The sequence below is a fragment of the Sander lucioperca genome, chromosome 9 (assembly GCF_008315115.2).
Source record: "Sander lucioperca isolate FBNREF2018 chromosome 9, SLUC_FBN_1.2, whole genome shotgun sequence".
Taxonomy (NCBI): Eukaryota; Metazoa; Chordata; class Actinopteri; order Perciformes; family Percidae; genus Sander; species Sander lucioperca.
The window spans coordinates 32680485-32700169 of NC_050181.1; the positions used below are offsets into that span (position 1 = coordinate 32680485).

A 19685-nucleotide genomic window follows, 5' to 3' on the forward strand; every position below is an offset into this window, starting at 1 on the left:
GGCAGTTTCGACATACATTAGCTGTTTAAGTTTAATTACTAATGTTAACTAGCATTTTAGTTAGCAATAATTAGCCTGTGTCCATGTTATCTCCTTACATATACCTACGCTCTCCGTCTCTGCAATATTTGGAATGATTGAGATTTCTCTTGGCACAGCTACCAGAAGACTTACAACTTTCAGACAGGTTGCTCACGTCACATTTACGTCGTCTCTCTCAGTTGGAGGCTGCGCAGTAACGCTCGGCGCTCACCGTAAAAGTGCTTCTAATATCCTTCACTGGTCTCTGTCCAGAGCAACGGGATCTGTTGGTCCATTTTATATACAGTCTATGTGTTAAACACACAAGTTTGAATAAAATGCCATCAGTTGAAAGCAGAACAAAAAGCTCCCGCACTTCCACCGTCGGAATTGAATCCGTGTGACACCCAGCGGAAGTAAACAACATTAAGTGCCCGTGGCGTTAGCTGCATCTGACGTAGTGCAGATCATTCTTTCAGCTGGAATTAAGCAACGATGTCTCCAGTTGAGTCTCTGAGAGAATTTGTCACCGAGCGACTAACTGCTGCTGCTGAAGAAATCTTCCGTGTTGTTGAAGAAACTATCGCCGACTACGAGGAGGAGATCGCTCGGCAGCGCAGACTGCTGGAGCTCGTTTGGAAACCTGAAATCAAGTTACACAGGATAGGTAAGTATGCACGTCATTAGTTTAACTATGATTACAAAAGGTTTTCCAACCAAACCAACATGAAATAAGTTAGTAATGTTGCTCAGCATTTAGTTTTGTTGATAAAGATAATGTAAAACCAGCGGTGACGTGAACCACCTGTTTGACTACTATTCTAGGCGCCGTTGTCCCTACTGGTTTCCACACTAACTGGTTTCCGTATATTGTGTTTACCTAACAGCAGCAGTTGTTTCTGCCTCTATCGCCAGATTCGTCACACAATCACAAACACATTACTGGCGATTTTCAGGTCGCATCTCATATCTATTGCTGCGAATATGATTGTATGAATGAGCACTACATCACAGCCACATACAAAAAACAAATGTAAGAAAATACAATAATTGCAAGTTTGCGTCGAGCTGGTCTCGAACTGTCAAAAGCAAAAACACATACCCTTCATGTCCGCAGCTCTACACTGCGAGCTACTCGAACGCTGTTGGCTTTTATTTCCAGTAGGCATTACCAAAGAGTTTCTAATAAGGGAAGAAGATCCACTCTCTCGTTACTTCCGGCTTCTGAACTGGTTGCAGTTCCACCAGAGTTCCATATAGCTCACAGGCCAGTGCAGAATGAATGGGACTCAAAACAAAAAAAACACTTTAAAAAAATCTAACTCCCAGCAGTGTGTATTTTCTTAGCCTCCCCTTTCGAATGCAACATTCAAATTACTAGACAAAAAATTATATCCTGAGAAAGTGGATTTTGAGGGGTATAGCTCCATAGAGTTCCATTCATTCTGCACTGGCCTGGAAATTCTTTGTTGTTACGCTGGGCTTAGGCAGTGTTTTATTGTGTCCACGAGGGGCGCACTTATTGAACCCAGAGAGAAACACATCGCCTGAGCTCAATGCTCCTTAAATCATTTAAGTAACGGTATATGCTGTGTTGGAGTTTGATTAGAACCATAGACTGTAAATATTAACAGTCTATGATTAGAACATCACTTTGGATAGAATCATTCGATAGACACACAAGCACAAATAACACTGTATTGCAAACACAGATGTATGTTTTACTATTCAATAGGCTACACAAAATGAAGCTTTACTGTAAATCATTACGTCCATGCCTTCAGAACTTGTGGGTATAATATTACCACTTATATTCGACTTTTCCTGGCTCAGTGGCTCGCTCGGCTTGTACTGTATGTTTACAGTTTTATCAGTAGAGTTAGATTGTCACTATTTAAAAAACTTTTTTTTTATCATAGACCTGCGTAGTGTCGTAGGGGGCTGTAATGTAGGCTACATGGTCAATATAGCCGTAGCCGCGAGGAAAGAAACGTGAAATATGTTCGGTTATTTTCTAAACTAAACCCAGGTAACCAGTTGTTTCAGATTAACTCAAGACAACATGTACCTGGGTGCTGACGTAGTTAATTAATACATGACTGGAAAGCAGAAGATCCATGAGCTTCGTAGCTCACAGCGTAGAGCTGCTTTTAACAGGTAATTATATGTTTTTGCCCTTGTGAGATCGAAACCACCTCGACACAATCTTGCAATCATTATATTAACTTAAATTTCTTTTTTGTATGTGGCTGTGATGTTGTGCTCACTTATACCATCATATTCGCCGCAGTAGATCTGGGAAGAGATTTCAAAATCGCCAGTAATGTGTTTGTGATTGTGTGACGAATCTGGCGAGAGAGGCAGCAACAACTGCCGCTGTTAGGTAAACACAATATACGGAAACCAGATAGTGTGGAAACCAGTAGGGACATAACACCGTCAATGTGCTGGATTTTTTCTTAGCTTACTTACTAGCGAATGACAGATATGTTATTTTTCATATTTTGGCAAAATGTTTATGTGAATTTAGCCTAACATTAGCCATATTAATGGAGAATACGTATTTTGCATATACTTTACACAGAGTGAGCAGCAGCTTCTTATGGAAGTATGATAAAGTGAAACCAGTGACGTGCGGTGATGTCAGTAAGAGGCTATACTGCAGAGTTATGAAAGCCAGATTACCTAATTTATTGTTTAGGCTAATACTTCAAAAACAGTAAACGTTACGCACAAGCGCAGCACATACGCACGGTCGATATCAAGAAATTTCCAATAAGAATGACATGTACTACTCTCACAAGCCATTTTCCAACCAAGTAGTTACAGGAACGTAGTTATAGGAAAAGTCCACTTCTAAGCAGATCTACCCCAAAACCGTTTTTTCCATTTGCATTCGCACTGGCCAAGTGGCCATAGGGTAGGAGGTGTAAGGGAGTGACGCAAGCACGGCAACAGTCTTTATAGCGTTAAAATCAGAAAACAAATACACCAAAAAAAGTATGAACTAAATACTAAATCTAATGTATATAGCATATTTGTCATAATTTAAACAAGTCTCCTGAAGAGAAACGTGTGTCTCTCTCTCCTCCGCGTGCGTGCGTGAGATGGCCGGCCAGCAAGGTTGTCAAGCCCACAGGGCACGCGTGTGGAGTTTAACTCCGAAAAGACAGTTAATCTTATGATGGAAATGTGTTGTGATATTTAAACAAACGAACTGTCAACGGCGAAATAAAAGCCTCTTATTTACGAGACCGGTCTGAGAGACCTCCAGCTTACAGCGGTGTCTCTGAGCATGACTGGCTGAGCGACGAGCTAACCGTCGGGGCAGGCGCCTGCTGGCTGTTGCCTCACTTCATGGAGCTTCTCAACTCCGAAACTTTGAAGCAAATTGTCAATTCGGCATCAATTTTCGCAAGACTGCCTATATTCGAAATCTAAACAGTTCATTTCTTGCCTAAAACGTCAGAAGTAAATTTAGTGATGAATAAGATGGTGAAAATTGTTAAAATTGTCCCGTTGTTGGTCTGTCTGTACCGGAAACCCGACCCTCGTTAACCTAGGTTCCTATGCGGAAAAGGGAACAGCAAAAAGACCCTGCCCTGAAGTAGGAGCTGAAAGAGTTACAGGAACTGCGGCCAGAGGAACTTAAAAATACCCAAATTGGTCCAGTCAGAACACGAGAAAAAAAGGGTTCTAGGAATTTTATGTTCTAGGAACTGCAAAAATCCCTCTGGTCGGAAAGCGGCTACAGTCTCTAGGTGTTTCTCAATGTCAAGGATCCTTCCTTGGTAGGACTAGTCCTTCCAAGGAAGGATCCTTCAGAGGCTAGGCCAGGCTCCTCCTGAGCATTCGGAGAACATGTACAATGGAACAGGCTAGCAAGTGCACGTCATTGCGTGCTTGCGTCATTGAAAATGTTTCCCCGCCTTCACTTCCGCGCTACATTTCAAAACACTGGACGAAATGGATGTGGAACTGTGAACTGTGCTGTTCAATTTTTTTGTTGAGATGAAGAAGCTGAATCAGCTTCAGTCTGCTTGCAGGAGGAGAATATTCTGTCGGCAACTGTGCCCGCAACGTGCAAAGGTAGGTAACGTTACCGACACTGATAGGCTATATAATATAAGCAATAGTCGTTTTCCTCTTATTTATCCCATGTCAATAAATTAAAAACTCGTGGGAGTTCATGTTTGTAGTTGTCATAACACTTACCGGTAAGGAGAATTGCATTAATTAATCTTAATTACATTAAGCTTACAGTAGCTAACCTTTTACATTAGCTTGTAGTTTACTGCATGTATGCAACATTAGCTCATTGTCCAGTAGCTTCTAGCTTTCAGACAAATGCGGTGCAAAATATGATCAGCAACTACAAGGTAAAAGCTACCAGCTAATGAGCTACCACAGGCAGTATGATATGCAGTAAACTGCAAGTGAGAAAGGTTAAATAGTACTGTAAACACACAAGCTACAAGGCTACAACCAACATATGAAAAGTCATAATACCTCCATTGATAAACACCCACTAACACAGTAAAGGTAGGTGTAAGTGTGTTAAATGGTCAACAGTTGTCAGTTAAGAATGATGAAGAAAATACACCACTACACAGTTACATGAAGTACCTTCATGTTACAGTATGCTCAAATATACTTGTGATACAATTCTAATCTTACCAGGACAGGTTGGATAACTACTGGACTAACCTAAAGCTTTCTCCTTCTGTCTGCAGTCTTGAAGCAACCCCATCATCAGCAGCTGTGTCTGATCAGCGCTTCATGTTGAATATACTTGTGTACAGTATATAGTAATGTTTGAATAAATGTTATAATAAAGATACACGTTTTCGTTAATGTCTTTTTAGAGCTTCTATACCTTACAAGTTATTAAAACAGGTACCATCTGAATCTAATTATTCAGTCAGAAATAGACATTGAAAAACAGTTTATATTATATACACCATAACTATATATATATATATATATATATATATATATATATATGTGTATGTATGTATATATATATATATATGTATATGTATATAGTTTATATTATATACACACCCAAAAACGTAATGACACAGACAAACCAGTTAATTTAATGCATTTATTTTCAGAATGCCAATCTCTAATAGGCTATAGCAAATAATCTATTCAACGTCTCTCTTTGGCCAGTCTCCCTGCTTGTCTTTTGCTTTCCCATCGTCAGTGACCGCCTTCGTTTGTCCCTGTTAAAGACAGCAAACACAAGAAAAAGATGTTTACCGTTATGAATGTTATAACATAACGTTATATGCAACGTTATACGTTTTACATGGGAAACTACTGATTTAACGTTGCTAGTGAAGTTAACAAGGTGCAGCGTTAGCTCCCATCCTGCAGTTACAACTGATATATTTCTAAATCTCTGCTAACGTTACCCATATAGTGTAACAACATATAAAAGAGATTAAAATGCCACCGGATTTTGAACTTTAAAAACACAAATGACACAAAAAGACAGCAACCTAGCTAACAGCCTAATGTCAAAGAATTTCTAATAAGGGAAGAAGTTCCACTCTCTCGTTACTTCCGGCTTCTGAACTGGTTGCAGTTCCACCAGAGTTCCATATAGGGGGCGCTCACAGGCCAGTGCAGAATGAATGGTACTCTATGGAGCTATACCCCTCAAAATCCACTTTTCTCAGGATATAATTTTTTGTCTAGTAATTTGAATGTTGCATTTGAAAGGGAGGCTAAGAAAATACACACTGCTGGGTGTTAGATTTTTTTAAAGTGGCTTTTTTGTTCTAAAAAGCCTTTTAAAATGTCAATGACGTCATACACATATACGGCCAGAGATTCTGCTTTACGGCAAGCTTTGAGTCGCTTCCTTTTTTCTCTCGAGGCATCGACAACACAGCTGATAGGTTAGGCTCTCCCTGTCAATACACGTGCTAGAAAAAGGTTTGCTAATGTTTTAAAGACCACGCCGAAATATTCACTCTGGCATTCTGGTTCTGCTTCGGATGCCGTCAAGCGGGATCTCCGATCGTAATCAGTCCTTCACTGACCGATCAGCATTCATTAGCAGAATGCTAGCGTGTTATGGGCAACAACGACTCAACCTGTAACAAATCGAAAGGGCATAAGTACTCGTTCATTCAACTTTCGACCTATAATCCATGTTGAACTTGCAAAAACTACAATCAAATCTGAGATTTCTCATCGACAATCAGGCGAAAGAGACAAATTTAGCCGTCTAGCTCCATAGGGTCCCATTCATTTTGCACTGGACCGTGATCACCCCCAGTGGAACTCTGGTGGAACTGCAACCAAAGTAGGTACAATGGGGCTTAATAGGGAGTGGAACGGCTTTCCGTAGACGGGCTTTGCTAATGTTAAATGCTAGGTTCGGTTAGCTAACGTTAGCTCGGGGTGTATCTACCTAATTACTATAGCAGTTAGTACCAGCATTAAAGCGTTTAGCTTTACATTGATGTAACACATTAATGGTGATAACATGTACGACAAACACTAAAGATACTTACAGTTAAATGATTATTTCGTCGTCAGCGATGCCGCTCCAACCCCCCGCTTAGGTCCGCCATTTAATTTTTTTTAACGAGCCGGCAAAGGCTCGTTAAAAAAAACACATAGGATTGTGGGTAATATGGGAGCGCGAAGGATACACATATGCATCCTTTGCTGTCTGAGGGAAAATCTCCGAACGAAGGACTCAGTCCTTGGTGGAATTCGGAGGATCCTCGACATTGGAACAGTCCTTCGACGGACGTTGATGACGTAGCATCCTCGAAATTCTGGCTTCGAAGGATCCTTCCTTGACATTGAGAAACACCTACTCTCTCTCTCTCTCTCTCTCTCTCTCTCTCTCTCTCTCACACACACTCTCACACACACTCACACACACACACACACACACACCAGTTGTTAATGTCCAGCATCAGAATGCAACCATCTTTATCCTTAATTATTGCACAGCGGCCAGTTACGTTTGTCAGTCAGCAACAATGGAAACACACACTGCTCAATTCAATATGAAGGCAAATGGCTTGCATTCAGCATTAATTCAACCACACTTATCAATTCAATATTAAGCCCAAAATAGTTTCAGACTCACCAATCGGTAGATTATTTGTACATAAAGTCCATCTGCCGCTCTTTCCTCGTGAAGACGTTGATCACAGCGTTGTAAAACTCGTCTTTATGGGCCTTCAGTTTGCATAGTCTCTGGCTCTCAATTCACAGAATGGCAAGGGCTGAAAGACGTGCTTGGGCATCGTTTGGATTTTTACGATTCTAATTCCAATTGCGATTCTTTCTTTCGATTCCGGTTCTTATTGATCCCGATTCTTTGAGGGGTGGAGTTGAAACGGGTCACATGCTTTTTTTCACAAATAAGAGGAAAGTCTTCTTTAGATTCAATGGTGGGTTGCAGTTTTACAGGACTTTTTCAATGTAAAATAAAGCCAGACTAGAGCACTGCTTACTCTGTTCCAAGGCTGCAACATAACAAGCACCTGGCCGCTATGGAAACCAAAACTTTCCATGTTAAATTTGGAACCCATGATCACATTTGAAACCAAATCCTCCAAACGATTCCAAACGATTCCAATAAAGAAACGATTCTACTGGAATCGTAATTTTTTAAACGATTCCAAGTAGGAATCGGTTCTCGATGCCCAACCCTATTGTCCGGTCCGGTTCCGACTGTATGTTTTGATCCGTTTCAGGGTGGAAAATGTGTGCTTCACCGAAGCTGTAGTGGCTGGTATTGTCAAGACCAGTTGCAGCAACTTTGTTGCTTCAGGAACTGTTGCTTCCAAGTCATGTTCTTTTGAAAAAGTCAAGAAGCTGTGTCGGTGATTTGCCCCTTAGTTCTTGTGAGCCATACAACCCCACAAGATCACTTTTCAGCCTGACGAAGTCATAGTACCTTGCATACTTTGACAGCTTCTCCAGTTTGCTGTCATCAGACTGGCGCAACATCTCTTCAAAGTTTTTGCAATCTACCAGTCCAATGAAATCGAGATCGGAAAAGTTATCCACAAACCTGGTCTTCATCTGAACATTGACATTGTCCAGAATGCAGTAGTAAGTGCAAGCTTTCAGTAGTAAGTGCAAGCTTGTTCTGTTTTGTTTGACAGCCCATCTCGTGTCTCGCAGTGAACGAGTTCCATCTCATCACATCTTTCCTCAAAGTGTGCATGAAAACGGTAAAAATCCTGTCGCTTCCTGTCCAACACTTTTGTAAGAGCCAAATAGGGACTAGTTCATCTGAAATAATAATTTAGTTTAAAAACAGTTAAAATGGTAAAAAAGGAAAAACTATTTCATGAAAATTCATAAGAAATGTATTGGTTTAAAATGCATGATTTAGTAATATTTAGGTCTGATAACATTTCAGTATTTTGAGCTTCCAGTCAGATAACACTACGTCATAGCGTAATTGATTGGATGTAGTTAGTTTAGTTTGAAGTTAGAGACGTTGGAAGCAACACAGTTTTTTGACCGTGCGTACCATGCCTTTGTATAATTTTGTGTTTTATAAGTAAACGTTTAAAAAAAAGACTGTTTGGTTTACTCTTGTTTCAAATACTGGTTGTAGTTAGACTGACTTCAAAAAGTGGCACAGAAGAATTAGAAGCAAGGAGGTGCCACTACAACTTTCATTGTGTCTTTGATGCGATTACAGCAGAATCCGATATTCATGGTTTTGGACTGAAGGATGCTAAAGAGAGCATCGGTGTCATTGAAGATCCCTTCAAAAGCAATCAGTAGGAAACAGGTTGACCGTTTTGAAAGCCAGCAGCCATTGCCAATGTTTCACAGTCCCAGTTGTCAGGATTATCGCCGATTACTTTAAACATGGCACGTACAGTTGTGTTCAAAATAATAGCAGTGTGATTTAAAAAGTGAATAATGCTCAAAATAGCTTTTAATTCCATAATATTGCATTGGGAACACTGCACATTCAATTCCAAATCAAAACATGACCAAAATTGATCAAGTTTGTGTTATACCTTTACAGAAAGTGAAGAAAAAGGAATGTTAGGCTGTTCAAAAAAATGGCAGTATTTGCATTTTTCTTTACAAACTCAAACATTTACTGTATGAACTGAAAAATGTCTCAAGGGTTTGCTTTACTTTGAATCACTGCACTAATATTTAGTTGCATAACCATTATTTCTGAGAACTACTTCACATCTGTGTTGCATGGAGTCTGACCAACTTCTGGCACCTGTGAACAGGTATTCCAGCCCAGGACGATTGAACTACATTCCACAATTCCTCTGCATTACTGGTTTTTGCCTCAGAAACAGCATTTTTGATGTCACCCCACAAGTTTTCTATGGGATTGAGGTCAGGGGATTTGGCTGGCCACTCCATAACATCAATCTTGTTCATCTGGAACCAAGACTTTGCTCGCTTACTGGTGTGTTTTTGGGTCATTGTTTTGTTGAAAGACCCATTTCAAAGGCATTTCCTCTTCAGCATAAGGCAACATGACCTCTTCAAGTATTTTGATGTATTGAAACTGATCCATGATCCCTGGTATGCGATAAATAGGCCCAACACCACAGTATGAGAAACATCCCTATAACATGATTTTTGCACCACCAGGCTTTACTGTCACAGTGTACTGTGGCTTGAATTCAGTGCATGGGGGTCGTCGGACAAACTGTCTGCGGCCCCTAGACCCAAAAAGAACAATTTTGCTCTCATCAGTCCACAGAATGTTGCGCCATTTCTCCTTTGGCCAGTCAATGTGTCCTTTGGCAAATTTCAACCTATTCAGTACATGTCTTTTTTTTAGCAATGGGACTTTGCGGGGGCTTCTAGCTGATAGCTTTGCTTCACATAGCCTTCTTCTGATCGTAACAGTACTCACAGGTAACATTAAGTCTTCTTTGATTTTCCTGGAGCTGATCATTGGTTGAGCCTTTGCCATTTTGGCTATTCTTCGATCCATTCGAATGGTAGTTGACCGTTTTTTAATTTTGTATTCTGTTAGATGTTCCAAAAAATACAGTAGATGTTCGTAGATGTCTAGCCAACCTCTCGTCTTTCTCAGCTAGCACATCCAGCAACTCAATGTAATTGCCCTATTGCTAGAGCTAGCGCTTTCATCATTGCTACGAAAAGCAAGCTCTTGCTTTGCAAGGAAGCAGGTCACATTTATCAGATCGTTCAATACCTTTACCTTTTCATTGTGGTAGGCTGAATATAACATTCAGCCTCCTTTGCTCGTCAAGTGCAAGGTCGATCCGAGATTTACCAAAGGTTGTCAGCGTAATTTGACACTGGATGTGAGCTGACGACTTTTCATGCTTGGTTAAAGCTGCGGGCAGGTTGTTCAAATCACAGTACCCCTTAGAAATCAAAACAGTCTGACTCGTTGAAAAAAGCAGGCAGGGATAGCAGTACAGCCAATTTTCAGAATCAGAATCAGAAAAAGCTTTATTGCCAAGTACGTTTACACACACAAGGAATTTGTCCTGGTGTTGTAGGTGCATGTCACATTAAAGCAACACGCACAGACACACCGAGTCGCCATATGCGGCGCCATCACAACTCTACACGAATGGCTGCTCTAATTTAAACATTCATTCTATTGTCCAACTGTACAATTGTTCAACTGGTCAATTTTTCTTTCCAAATCCATGACCTTCCTCATGATGTTATCCAAGCCGCGGGTCATTACCATGTTGTTTTCCATCACGCGATTAATAGTTCCAGTTTGCGAACTGATCGCTTTTTCGACAGCTTCAGTCAGGCCAGGCAGCTTCCTTGGGCTTTGGACAGCTACCAAAGTCTTTCCAATTTTCCGATAAACCAGAGCGAAGCATCCTCCAATCAGCAACATTCCAGTTATCAGGGTTCCAAATAGGTAGATATCCTCAACGTCCTCCACGGAAAGAGCAGAGAGACACACAACACGCCATTTCTCCCAGCCGTCCATCGTATACCCCGCAGCAAACGTCCCGTCAGGACATGCTGGCACCGTCAGGACATGCAGGAGGAGCACTGGTTCGGGTGAGAACCAGTGCTCCTCCTCGAGAATACAGTGTCAATTGCGCTGAGAGACCAGTTAATCAATTCCATGATTTTAGGTATTTGTAGAGCCTTGCAGGGAGAGTCTCTAAAAAGTTAACAACAGACAACACGAGACAAGATAGCAAGCAGGGTAGGCCTGGGAGGGAGAGGGAGAAAAAGCGACCGCCTTCGCTGAGAGCTGGAAAGAGAAGGATCTTTTCTTCCATACCAGTCTGTTTGAAATGATCGGAGAAATTTTTGTCCCTTTTGCTGCAGTAGTCCGTCTAAGGCTGGCGTAGACCTCCCTCTTGCTATTAACTCCTTTTTTGAATTAAAATTGAGCTTGGAGAAATTCCTCAACTCTGTGATATCGTCGGACACCGCTGCTGTCATTTTGAATTCCGCTGGGATTACGCTTACAATGTAGCTGGTGTAATGACGTTAGCTGCGCAAATCTCCAGTAATATCTTGATTTTAATTGGTCCATGTTTGATATGTAACAGAGATGATTACTGGCAGGGCTTGACATTAACTTTTTGAGGCACTTGTCCTTTGGACAAGTACATTTACGTTTCATTTGTCCATGCACAAAAGTCACTTGTCCGGGTAAAGATTTATCATTTTATAAAAAAAAATGGTGTTTTGCTAATGCAGAATTTGAACAAACCGTTGAAAGCATCCAAACACTATCAGCATTAATAAAATTCAGTTGAAACAGTAGAAACAAACGTGTCCCAAGAATAGATTTCCCCTTCAACAAGAAAAAAGGATCTCCAGACTCCATAATACAAAGTAATACTTTGCACGCCGGTGTGCAGAAGTTAATATATTGAGATTCTAAGTGAATATTTTAAAGTTTGTCATTACTTTCAGATTCCTAGTCAATATTCTAAGTTACTAAGTTAATATATTGAGATACTAAGTTATTGAGATTCTAAGTGAATATTTTAAAGTTTCTCATTACTTTCAGATTCCTAGTCAATATTCTAAGTTACTAAATCAATATATTGAGATACTAAGTCAATACTTTGAGATATTGAGTCAATATATTGAGATTGTAAGTCTATTTTAAATGTTCACATTGCTCTGAGATTCGTAGTCAATATTCTGAGTTACTAAGTCAATATATTGAGATTGTAAGTCAATATTTTACATTTTCTCATTACTTTGAGATTCTTAGTTTATATTCTGAGATACTAAGTCAATATTTTGACCAGAGGTAGTGGTGACGGCTGCCGCTGGGTCCACTGCCCCGGATTGCGGGGGGAAAAATGTATCGTTTCAAATCGGTAACATAGACGTGGCACATAACGTGAAGTAACATGGCATTTTATTTTGTTTGCGTTTTAACTTGTCCAGTGGGGCAAGTAAATTTCTCTTCCACTTGCCCTACAAAAAAATCCACTTGTCCCGGACAAGCGGACAAGCCTTAATGTCGAGCCCTGACTGGCATAACATATTTACGTGCAAAGGCACAGGCAGAGTTGTGGTTTTTGCCGTACATGTTGAAGAATACAGGATTGAAGTGCGCATGCGCAACATGGGTTTTTTGCTTGTCGTCCGCAATGAATGGACAGTAAAAGCACTGCTTATTCTATAATTTTTTTTATTTGATTATGCGTAACTATAATATACTATAGTATACGTAATTTGTCATCGTAACGTCTAAACAATTGGAATAACACACATATTGCCTATACGTATAAATCACAAGAATAAACAGTAAAAATACAAATACAAGTTTATTAGATACAATTATTTAATAAACATTTTTATGTTTGAATTTTGGCAGGGTAGGCACTGCCTAGCTTGCCTACCCAGACTGCACGTCTCTGCGTGAAACACATTATTTGTAAAAAAGAACCATAGCCGCTGTAATGAAACAGCGAGAGAAAGCGTGGCAGACAATCGCAGACCGACTGAATGCGTAAGTAGCCTAAAGATATACATTTACTGACCACTGCTCTGAATTGAAATGTCATAATCATACCATTCAAGGAGTTAGGCTAATTATTTGCACAAATGAACAGTTGTACTCTTTGCCTTAAAAGTGAGCAGAAGACAGCCCAATGTTACGCAGGTAATTTACCATAAAGATCAATTACAACCACTAATCTACAATGCTAGAATATGATGCGTAAATAATTCTCTCTCTCACTCTGTCTCTGTCTCTCTCTCTGTCTCTAATATAAATTACCTAAGTAACATTAACTTCCACTGCTCGCTTTTCAGGCAAAATGTACAACAGTTCGTTTGTGGAAATAATTAGCCGAACTCCTTGAATGGTTTCATTTAAGAGCAGTAGTTCGTAAATGTATATTTTTAGATATATCATTCAGTCGGTCCACTATTATCTGCCACGCTTTTTCTTGCTGTTTTTTTTTTTTTTTTTTTTTTTTTTTACAGAGGCAGAGTTTCCTTCTTTACATATTATATGTTTTGCTTCCTCGTAGGCCTATATATGGACATAGAAACGACACTGAAGAAATTAGACTCTGAAATCTAGAAACTATAAAGATAATTAAGTGATAAATTATTAAATATTAATAAAGATATTTAAACAATGACTGTAACACATGTATTCATCAGTTATTTCCTCCCCCCCACAAAATATAAGGTCAAAAGCCATTAAAGGGGTGGTTCAGAATTTTGGACATAGGACCTCATTTTCAGGTTAGCCAGTGTATTATTTATCAGTGGGGTTTCGATGGTGAAACGCACAAAATGGCCGCCCACCCCGGCCATGCCCTATGACGAAAAGTTTTTCTTTTAATAACTTTTCATCTTTAACGTCTTAAGATGGCACAGACCAAATTTGAAGTTGATCGGATGAAATCTCTAGGAGGAGTTCGTTAAAGTACGACATGTGGAAATGGCCAAAATTGCACTAATTTCGAACTTTCAATTCAAAATGGCGGACTTCCTGTTGGGTTTAGGGTATGGCTCCAATGAGCTTTTTTGTACGTCATGACATGCTACATATGTGTACCAAGTTTCATTAGTCTACGTTAAACGTACTGCAGGGGCTCAATTTTTTTAATTTTGTACGGGGCGCTAGCGAGCCATTTTTGTGCGCCTATTCCCGAAACCCTTTTTTCACCAGACTTGATGCGACCACCAATTTTGGTGAGTTTTTGATTATGTTAAGCCCCTCAAAAAGGCGATTCATTTGCCGGATAAAGAATAATAATAATTCCTTCAGTTTCAATAGGGCCTTCGCCGCTGTCAGCGCTCGGGCCCTAATAATCCTTAGAAAAACAATAGGGTTCCACAGCCCTGCTGTGGATTTGCGCAGCACTCAGACACTGCAAATCGTTACCAATGAAAAGGGAACTCTGCTGAGTTCAGTGATACTTCACACAATAGTGTACAAGAAATTGGTCATTAGTTATTAAAGGGGGCATGGCTTAAGCATTTGGGGCAGGGCAAACAGTCGCCAATTAAAAAGGAACTCTTTGCTGAGTTCAATGATACCTCTCACAAGACTCTACCTTAAACGGTTCACAAGTTATGAAAGGGGCGTGGTCTGTGTACATGGGTGTGGCTAGAGTATAGGGGGCGGCTCAATATCACATGTAGACCACACATGTAAACCGGAATAACTTTTGCCAAGATACAACCGTTCCTGTTTCGACAGCCACCTAAAAGTAGGTTTCGGATATAGCGATTTTGCTAATTAATTTAAAAAATGAAAACTGCACCATCTAAAGGCCGATTGACGCCATATTTGGCACACAGCGTCATTGGCACATGAAGAACAACTGTGTTAAGTTTTGTGTACATCGGAATAGCCGATGCCAAGACACAACCGTTACTGTTTGTTTCGACAACCATCTACAGGAAGTTGGTGTTCCATAACTTGCACATTGTTTTAGCTATCAACTTCAAGCTCCAGAGGGTCATGGCAAACAAGAATCTAAAGTTTTACGTTGATAGCATTTATTTTGGCCGAGATATGGCAAAGTTATTGTTTTCATAGTTAGCTACACAAATTTGTTTGTGCGTAATATGCACAATTTTTATCCTATAAAACTTCTTTTGATACATTTTTGTCAAGTCGGTCTGGAGACACGACGTGCCAATTTTCGTGGGGATCGGTCGCACGGTCTAGGAGGAGATCAAAAAAGTATGTTTTTAATCACGATTTTTCACACATAAACGTCTAGGTGGAAATGGGCGTGGCATATATCAGACGATTCAGTTCAATCCAGGGAACGCGTGGATATATGGTTTTTGAATGTACGGTGTGGGAGTTATAGGGCCAAACACGTTTCTGCTATAGCGCCACCTAGTGGTGGAAGTGGGTCAATTGTTGCGCCTGAGGTCCTTGCAGAGTTTTGGACCAGTCCAGAATAATATTTGAATATTTAATGCTCAATTGCAGCCTGTAAAATAATATGTACTACACTACTCAGACTTATGCATTGGCTTATAACATTAGCCTGGTCTTGAGGGGACCGGCACGCAACTTTGTTTACATTCATTTTCCACCACGAGCACACAGCGACAAACACAAATCAACAGAGAACTCTGCAATTAAACATTATCAACAAGTGTAGTGAAGCGGCTCTGTTGTAAAGGCTAACGGTGCTCGGTTAGCACAATGACATCATGTTAGAAAGCACAGCCGAAACGTTTTGTTATAAACTAGCTAGGTAAGTAACAAATGATGCTAACTGCATTAATAACTAAGCCAAACGGGGCTGTCACTACTATTTTAGTGATTTATAAGCAACCTGTTTCTTGCAGATTGTCACGTTACTGAGAATACAGCTATTAGAAGGTAATATATAAGTAGAAGCTAACTCTGACAGCTGTAGGGCAGCTAACATTACCTTTAGCTGTCTTCATGAAGCTCCCAGCTACGCTAACGTTACTGTACCTCGCGACGCAGTTAGAAAACAAGAACGAGCTAACTAATGTTAACATAAGCACTTTGGCTCGGTGGAAGTCGATTTTAAAGTCATGTTAAAACTATTTACCGTCCTTCTTACGATTTCCAGCCGCAGCCTGTCACTCCCCCGTGTAGTAACGTTACTCGTTACATAACGCTAGCTCCGTAATGTTGTACTAACGTTATCTTAGACCCCACAATGCCTTGTGTTTCTCACTCCCGCTAAGTTATTGTTCATAAGATGTGACATGAGTGACATGCGGGTAGGCCAAGGCGAGAAGAGGGATATTGCTAATGTTAGCCAATATATTTATAAAAAAAGTCACATTCGAATAGTAATTTCAGCATTCGAATAATATTGATTTTTTTACTATTCGAATTATATTCGAACTTCGGCATTCCAACAGCCCTAATAGGTGTGGTATATCTAAGCTGTCCCCGAGTGCTGTAATGCCTTCCGTTTTAGACGGTATTATTAATATAGGTAGTCTATAGATCAGGTTTCCCTACACTGTGCTAGAACAGGCCAAAATTATAATTCAATTTGCAGCAATTCCCGAACTTCTGAGAAGTTTTTTGCTTTTTCCCTGCCAATTGTCATGATTCAGCGTAACGAAAGAACAAATGCCAGGGTCATTAACATACTGAACATACCTAACATACTGAGCATTCATGAGGTGCTTTGCATTGACTATTTGTGGTTAAAAATGGGTGTGTACAGGGCAGGATAAGAGGCTGATTCACATATACACACTTGTGGGTAATCTGTGATTTATAAAGGGAACATTGCTTACAGATGTGCGTACGCACGGTTTTATAAATCAAATTTACTTTGCCGTATGCCATTTTTGGCTTTTGGGCGTACGTACACTTATAGTAAGGATCCTACACACAGTTTTATAAAGGAGACCCCAGACCCAGAAGCTCTGTCCATTATTTTTTAATAGTCTGTGGTCTGAAGAAAAAGAGAACAAGTGTTCTAGTCGTTTTTTACAATAACAGTCTTAACCTATTTCTTTTGTTCTGTCCCTCCAGAGCTCCTACAGCAACATGTCTGTAAGGAGGAGATTCTCGCTGACCAAGAGGACCCAGAACCTCCACCGATTAAAGAGGAACATGAGGAACTGTGCACCAGTCAAGAGGCAGAGCAGCTTGTACTGAAGCAGGAGACTGAAAGTGACCACAGTGAAGGTCAGACTCTGACCTTCAATCCTGATGATGACACTCTACATGCAGCAGAGAAAGAGTCTATAGCCAACATGCCAGTTATAACCTCTGTGGTATCAGAAGCAAACAGTGACCACCAGCTCCTCTCTAATGAAGCTGAGAGCCAAGATCAGAAAGGAGGCAAGCGTGGAGACTCAGGATCATCTAGAAATGCAGAGCCAGAACCAAAAAAGAGACATCACAAGAGCAGTAGTCACAATAACATTGTAAACAACACTAACTTGTCAGAGATCCACCGTAATACTCAAACAGGTAAAAAGTCTTTCATATGTGACACATGTGGAAAAGACTTTAAGTATAATTCAGCATTTCAAAGACACTTGAGAGTCCACACAGGTGAGAAGCCATATTCTTGCAAAACATGTGGAAAAGATTTTGGACGTAAAAATCACTTGGAAATCCACATGAGAACCCACACAGGTGAGAGGCCGTACGTTTGCAAGATCTGCACTAAAACATTCTGTGATGTCTCAGCATTAATAAGGCATATGAAAATCCACACAGGTAAGAAGCAATATTCTTGCAAAACATGTGAAAAAGATTTCGGACGATATGATGAATTTAAAGACCACATCAGAATCCACACAGATGAGAAGCCGTATGCTTGCAAAACATGTGGAAAAGGTTTCAGACATAATAGTACATTATTGGCCCACATGAGAACCCACACAGGTGAGAAGCCCTATTTTTGCAAAACATGTCAAAAAGATTTCCGGCAATATAGTGCCTTGCTGGTCCACATGAGAACCCACACAGGTGAGAAGCCATATTCTTGCAAAACATGTGGAAAACATTTTCGACAAAATAGTGCATTGTTGGTCCACGTGAGAACCCACACAGGTGAGAAGCCATACATTTGCAAGACCTGCAGGAAAAGATTCTGTGACCCTTCAGGCTTATTTAAGCATATGAGAGTCCACACAAGTGAAAAGCCCTACGTTTGCAAGACCTGTGGGAAAAGATTCTTTGTTGATTCAGCATTGAAGAGGCATATGAGAATTCACACAGGTGAGAAGCCGTTTTCTTGCAAAACGTAGAAAAGATTTTGGACAAAATAGTGGTTTGTTGGTCCACATGAGAACCCACACAGGTGAGAAGCCGTACGTTTGCAAGACCTGCCGGCAAAGATACTGTGACATTTCATTGTTTGTTTCAGTGCGTAAATGTGTGTGAATGTTTATCTCATGAGCAGGTGGCACCATGTATAGTAGCTAGAATAGGAATGTGTGTGTGCATGGGTTGAATGGTGCCTGTACTGGATAAAGCACTTTGTTGCTAATGATGTAAACTTTATGCTTGTTGGTTTTGAAAAATGTCCATTTACAAAGTATCTCAGGATCACTTGTAGTTTAAAGTTTAACAAGGACTTATGATTCGTGTGACCAGGAGTAGTGTTTGATAGTTCTACATGAAGCCTCCTGCTCATCTTTGCAAGAAGTTTATTATTGTATAAGAAGTTCTATTAAATGGGAATGTGCCTTCTTCTTGCTATTTTTAAACACTAGCTTTTGTTTCTGACCAGATTCTGGCCCAATGTTTTGCATTTTTGTTTGACAAATGATGGAATGTGTTTTTATCAGACTGTTTTGAAGAGTGTAATCAACTATTACTGCATGGTTTGGGAACCTTTTATATCTATATCTAGTACCTATTTATTATTATCAAAATAATTTAATGATTATTTGGTAAAGAAAGAAGTATGTTTAGGATCCCCAAAACACGGATTAATACACTTAAAAAACAATGATCTAACCAACAAAATGAACAAGAATTAACTTCAGATAGCCCTAGTCTTATATTATTTAACAGGAGTTATGAGGAAACAGTCTTGAGATTTATAATAACCTAACTTTCTGTATTGATCAAAGTATAGTATTACAGGTATTTTATCTGCTGAACTGTTAACATTTGGCAAAAAAAACTGATTTAATTGTGCAAGCACATCATGGTTACACTTTCCTGTCATTTGTTTTAAATTCAACGAGCAATTTGTTGTATTTTAGCAGAATACTGAAAGCAGCAGAAAGGAAGAACTGAGTACACTTCAAAAACTGTTTATTTATCACAAGTAGTATCATTATGGCGATATTCAACAATCTTAGGGCATATTGCATATTTTCCTCATATCATGCAGCCCTAATAACTACCCTGAAATTGCAGAATAGTGTTGCAATATTTTCATCTGTATCATCTTTTATTCTAATTTGTTTAATATGTTAATAGTTATTTCTTTCTAAATGATGTGATAATGTTATGTAGGCTAGTCATTGTTTTCCCCTTCGTTCGACTAGTTTATTACTGAACCCAGCATAACGTGCCACGCCGTCACAAATGCACCACCCACCACCACAAGTTAACTCTCAACCTGTGGGAAACACTGCATGCAAATAAACACGTACATCATTTCCGTTTGCATATAGGCTGGTTGTGTGTGTTTATAAATGTCGGATGTAACTGTGACATAAATCAAGTGAAAAATGAAAAAGTGCTGCCCACAGTGTGTCTG

At 39.9% G+C, this 19685-nt stretch overlaps 1 protein-coding gene and 1 long non-coding RNA gene across 4 annotated transcripts; one reads left to right on the forward strand and one right to left on the reverse strand.

Annotated features, from left to right (window-relative positions):
• Positions 1-445: 445 nt before the first annotated feature.
• Positions 446-18320, forward strand: LOC116040708 (gastrula zinc finger protein XlCGF57.1-like). 3 transcript variants are annotated; one of them, XM_036004994.1, is made up of 3 exons: positions 446-688; positions 16988-17683; positions 17936-18320. In XM_036004994.1, exons 1-3 carry the CDS (start codon positions 517-519, stop codon positions 18214-18216), a joined length of 1149 nt encoding a protein of 382 aa, XP_035860887.1. In that variant the 5' UTR covers positions 446-516; the 3' UTR covers positions 18217-18320. The 3 variants fall into 3 exon arrangements, with proteins under 3 accessions (XP_035860887.1, XP_035860888.1, XP_031142135.1); XM_036004995.1 differs by having other exon boundaries at positions 16988-17599; positions 18020-18320; XM_031286275.2 differs by having other exon boundaries at positions 16988-18320.
• LOC116040714 lies at positions 3384-18746 on the reverse strand. Its single transcript, XR_004102741.2, has 4 exons — positions 18735-18746; positions 15523-15526; positions 10595-10598; positions 3384-3923 (listed from the first exon to the last, which is right to left on the reverse strand). It is a non-coding gene; the product is annotated as an uncharacterized LOC116040714 (long non-coding RNA).
• Between the last annotated feature and the right edge of the window lie 939 nt (positions 18747-19685).

Coding starts and splice junctions, on each gene's coding strand:
- LOC116040708 (XM_031286275.2), top strand. CDS start 517: ATGTCTCCAGTTGAGTCTCTGAGAGAATTTGTCACCGAGCGACTAACT. Junction 689..16,987: donor AATCAAGTTACACAGGATAG/GTAAGTATGCAC, acceptor CTGTCCCTCCAG/AGCTCCTACAGCAACATGTC.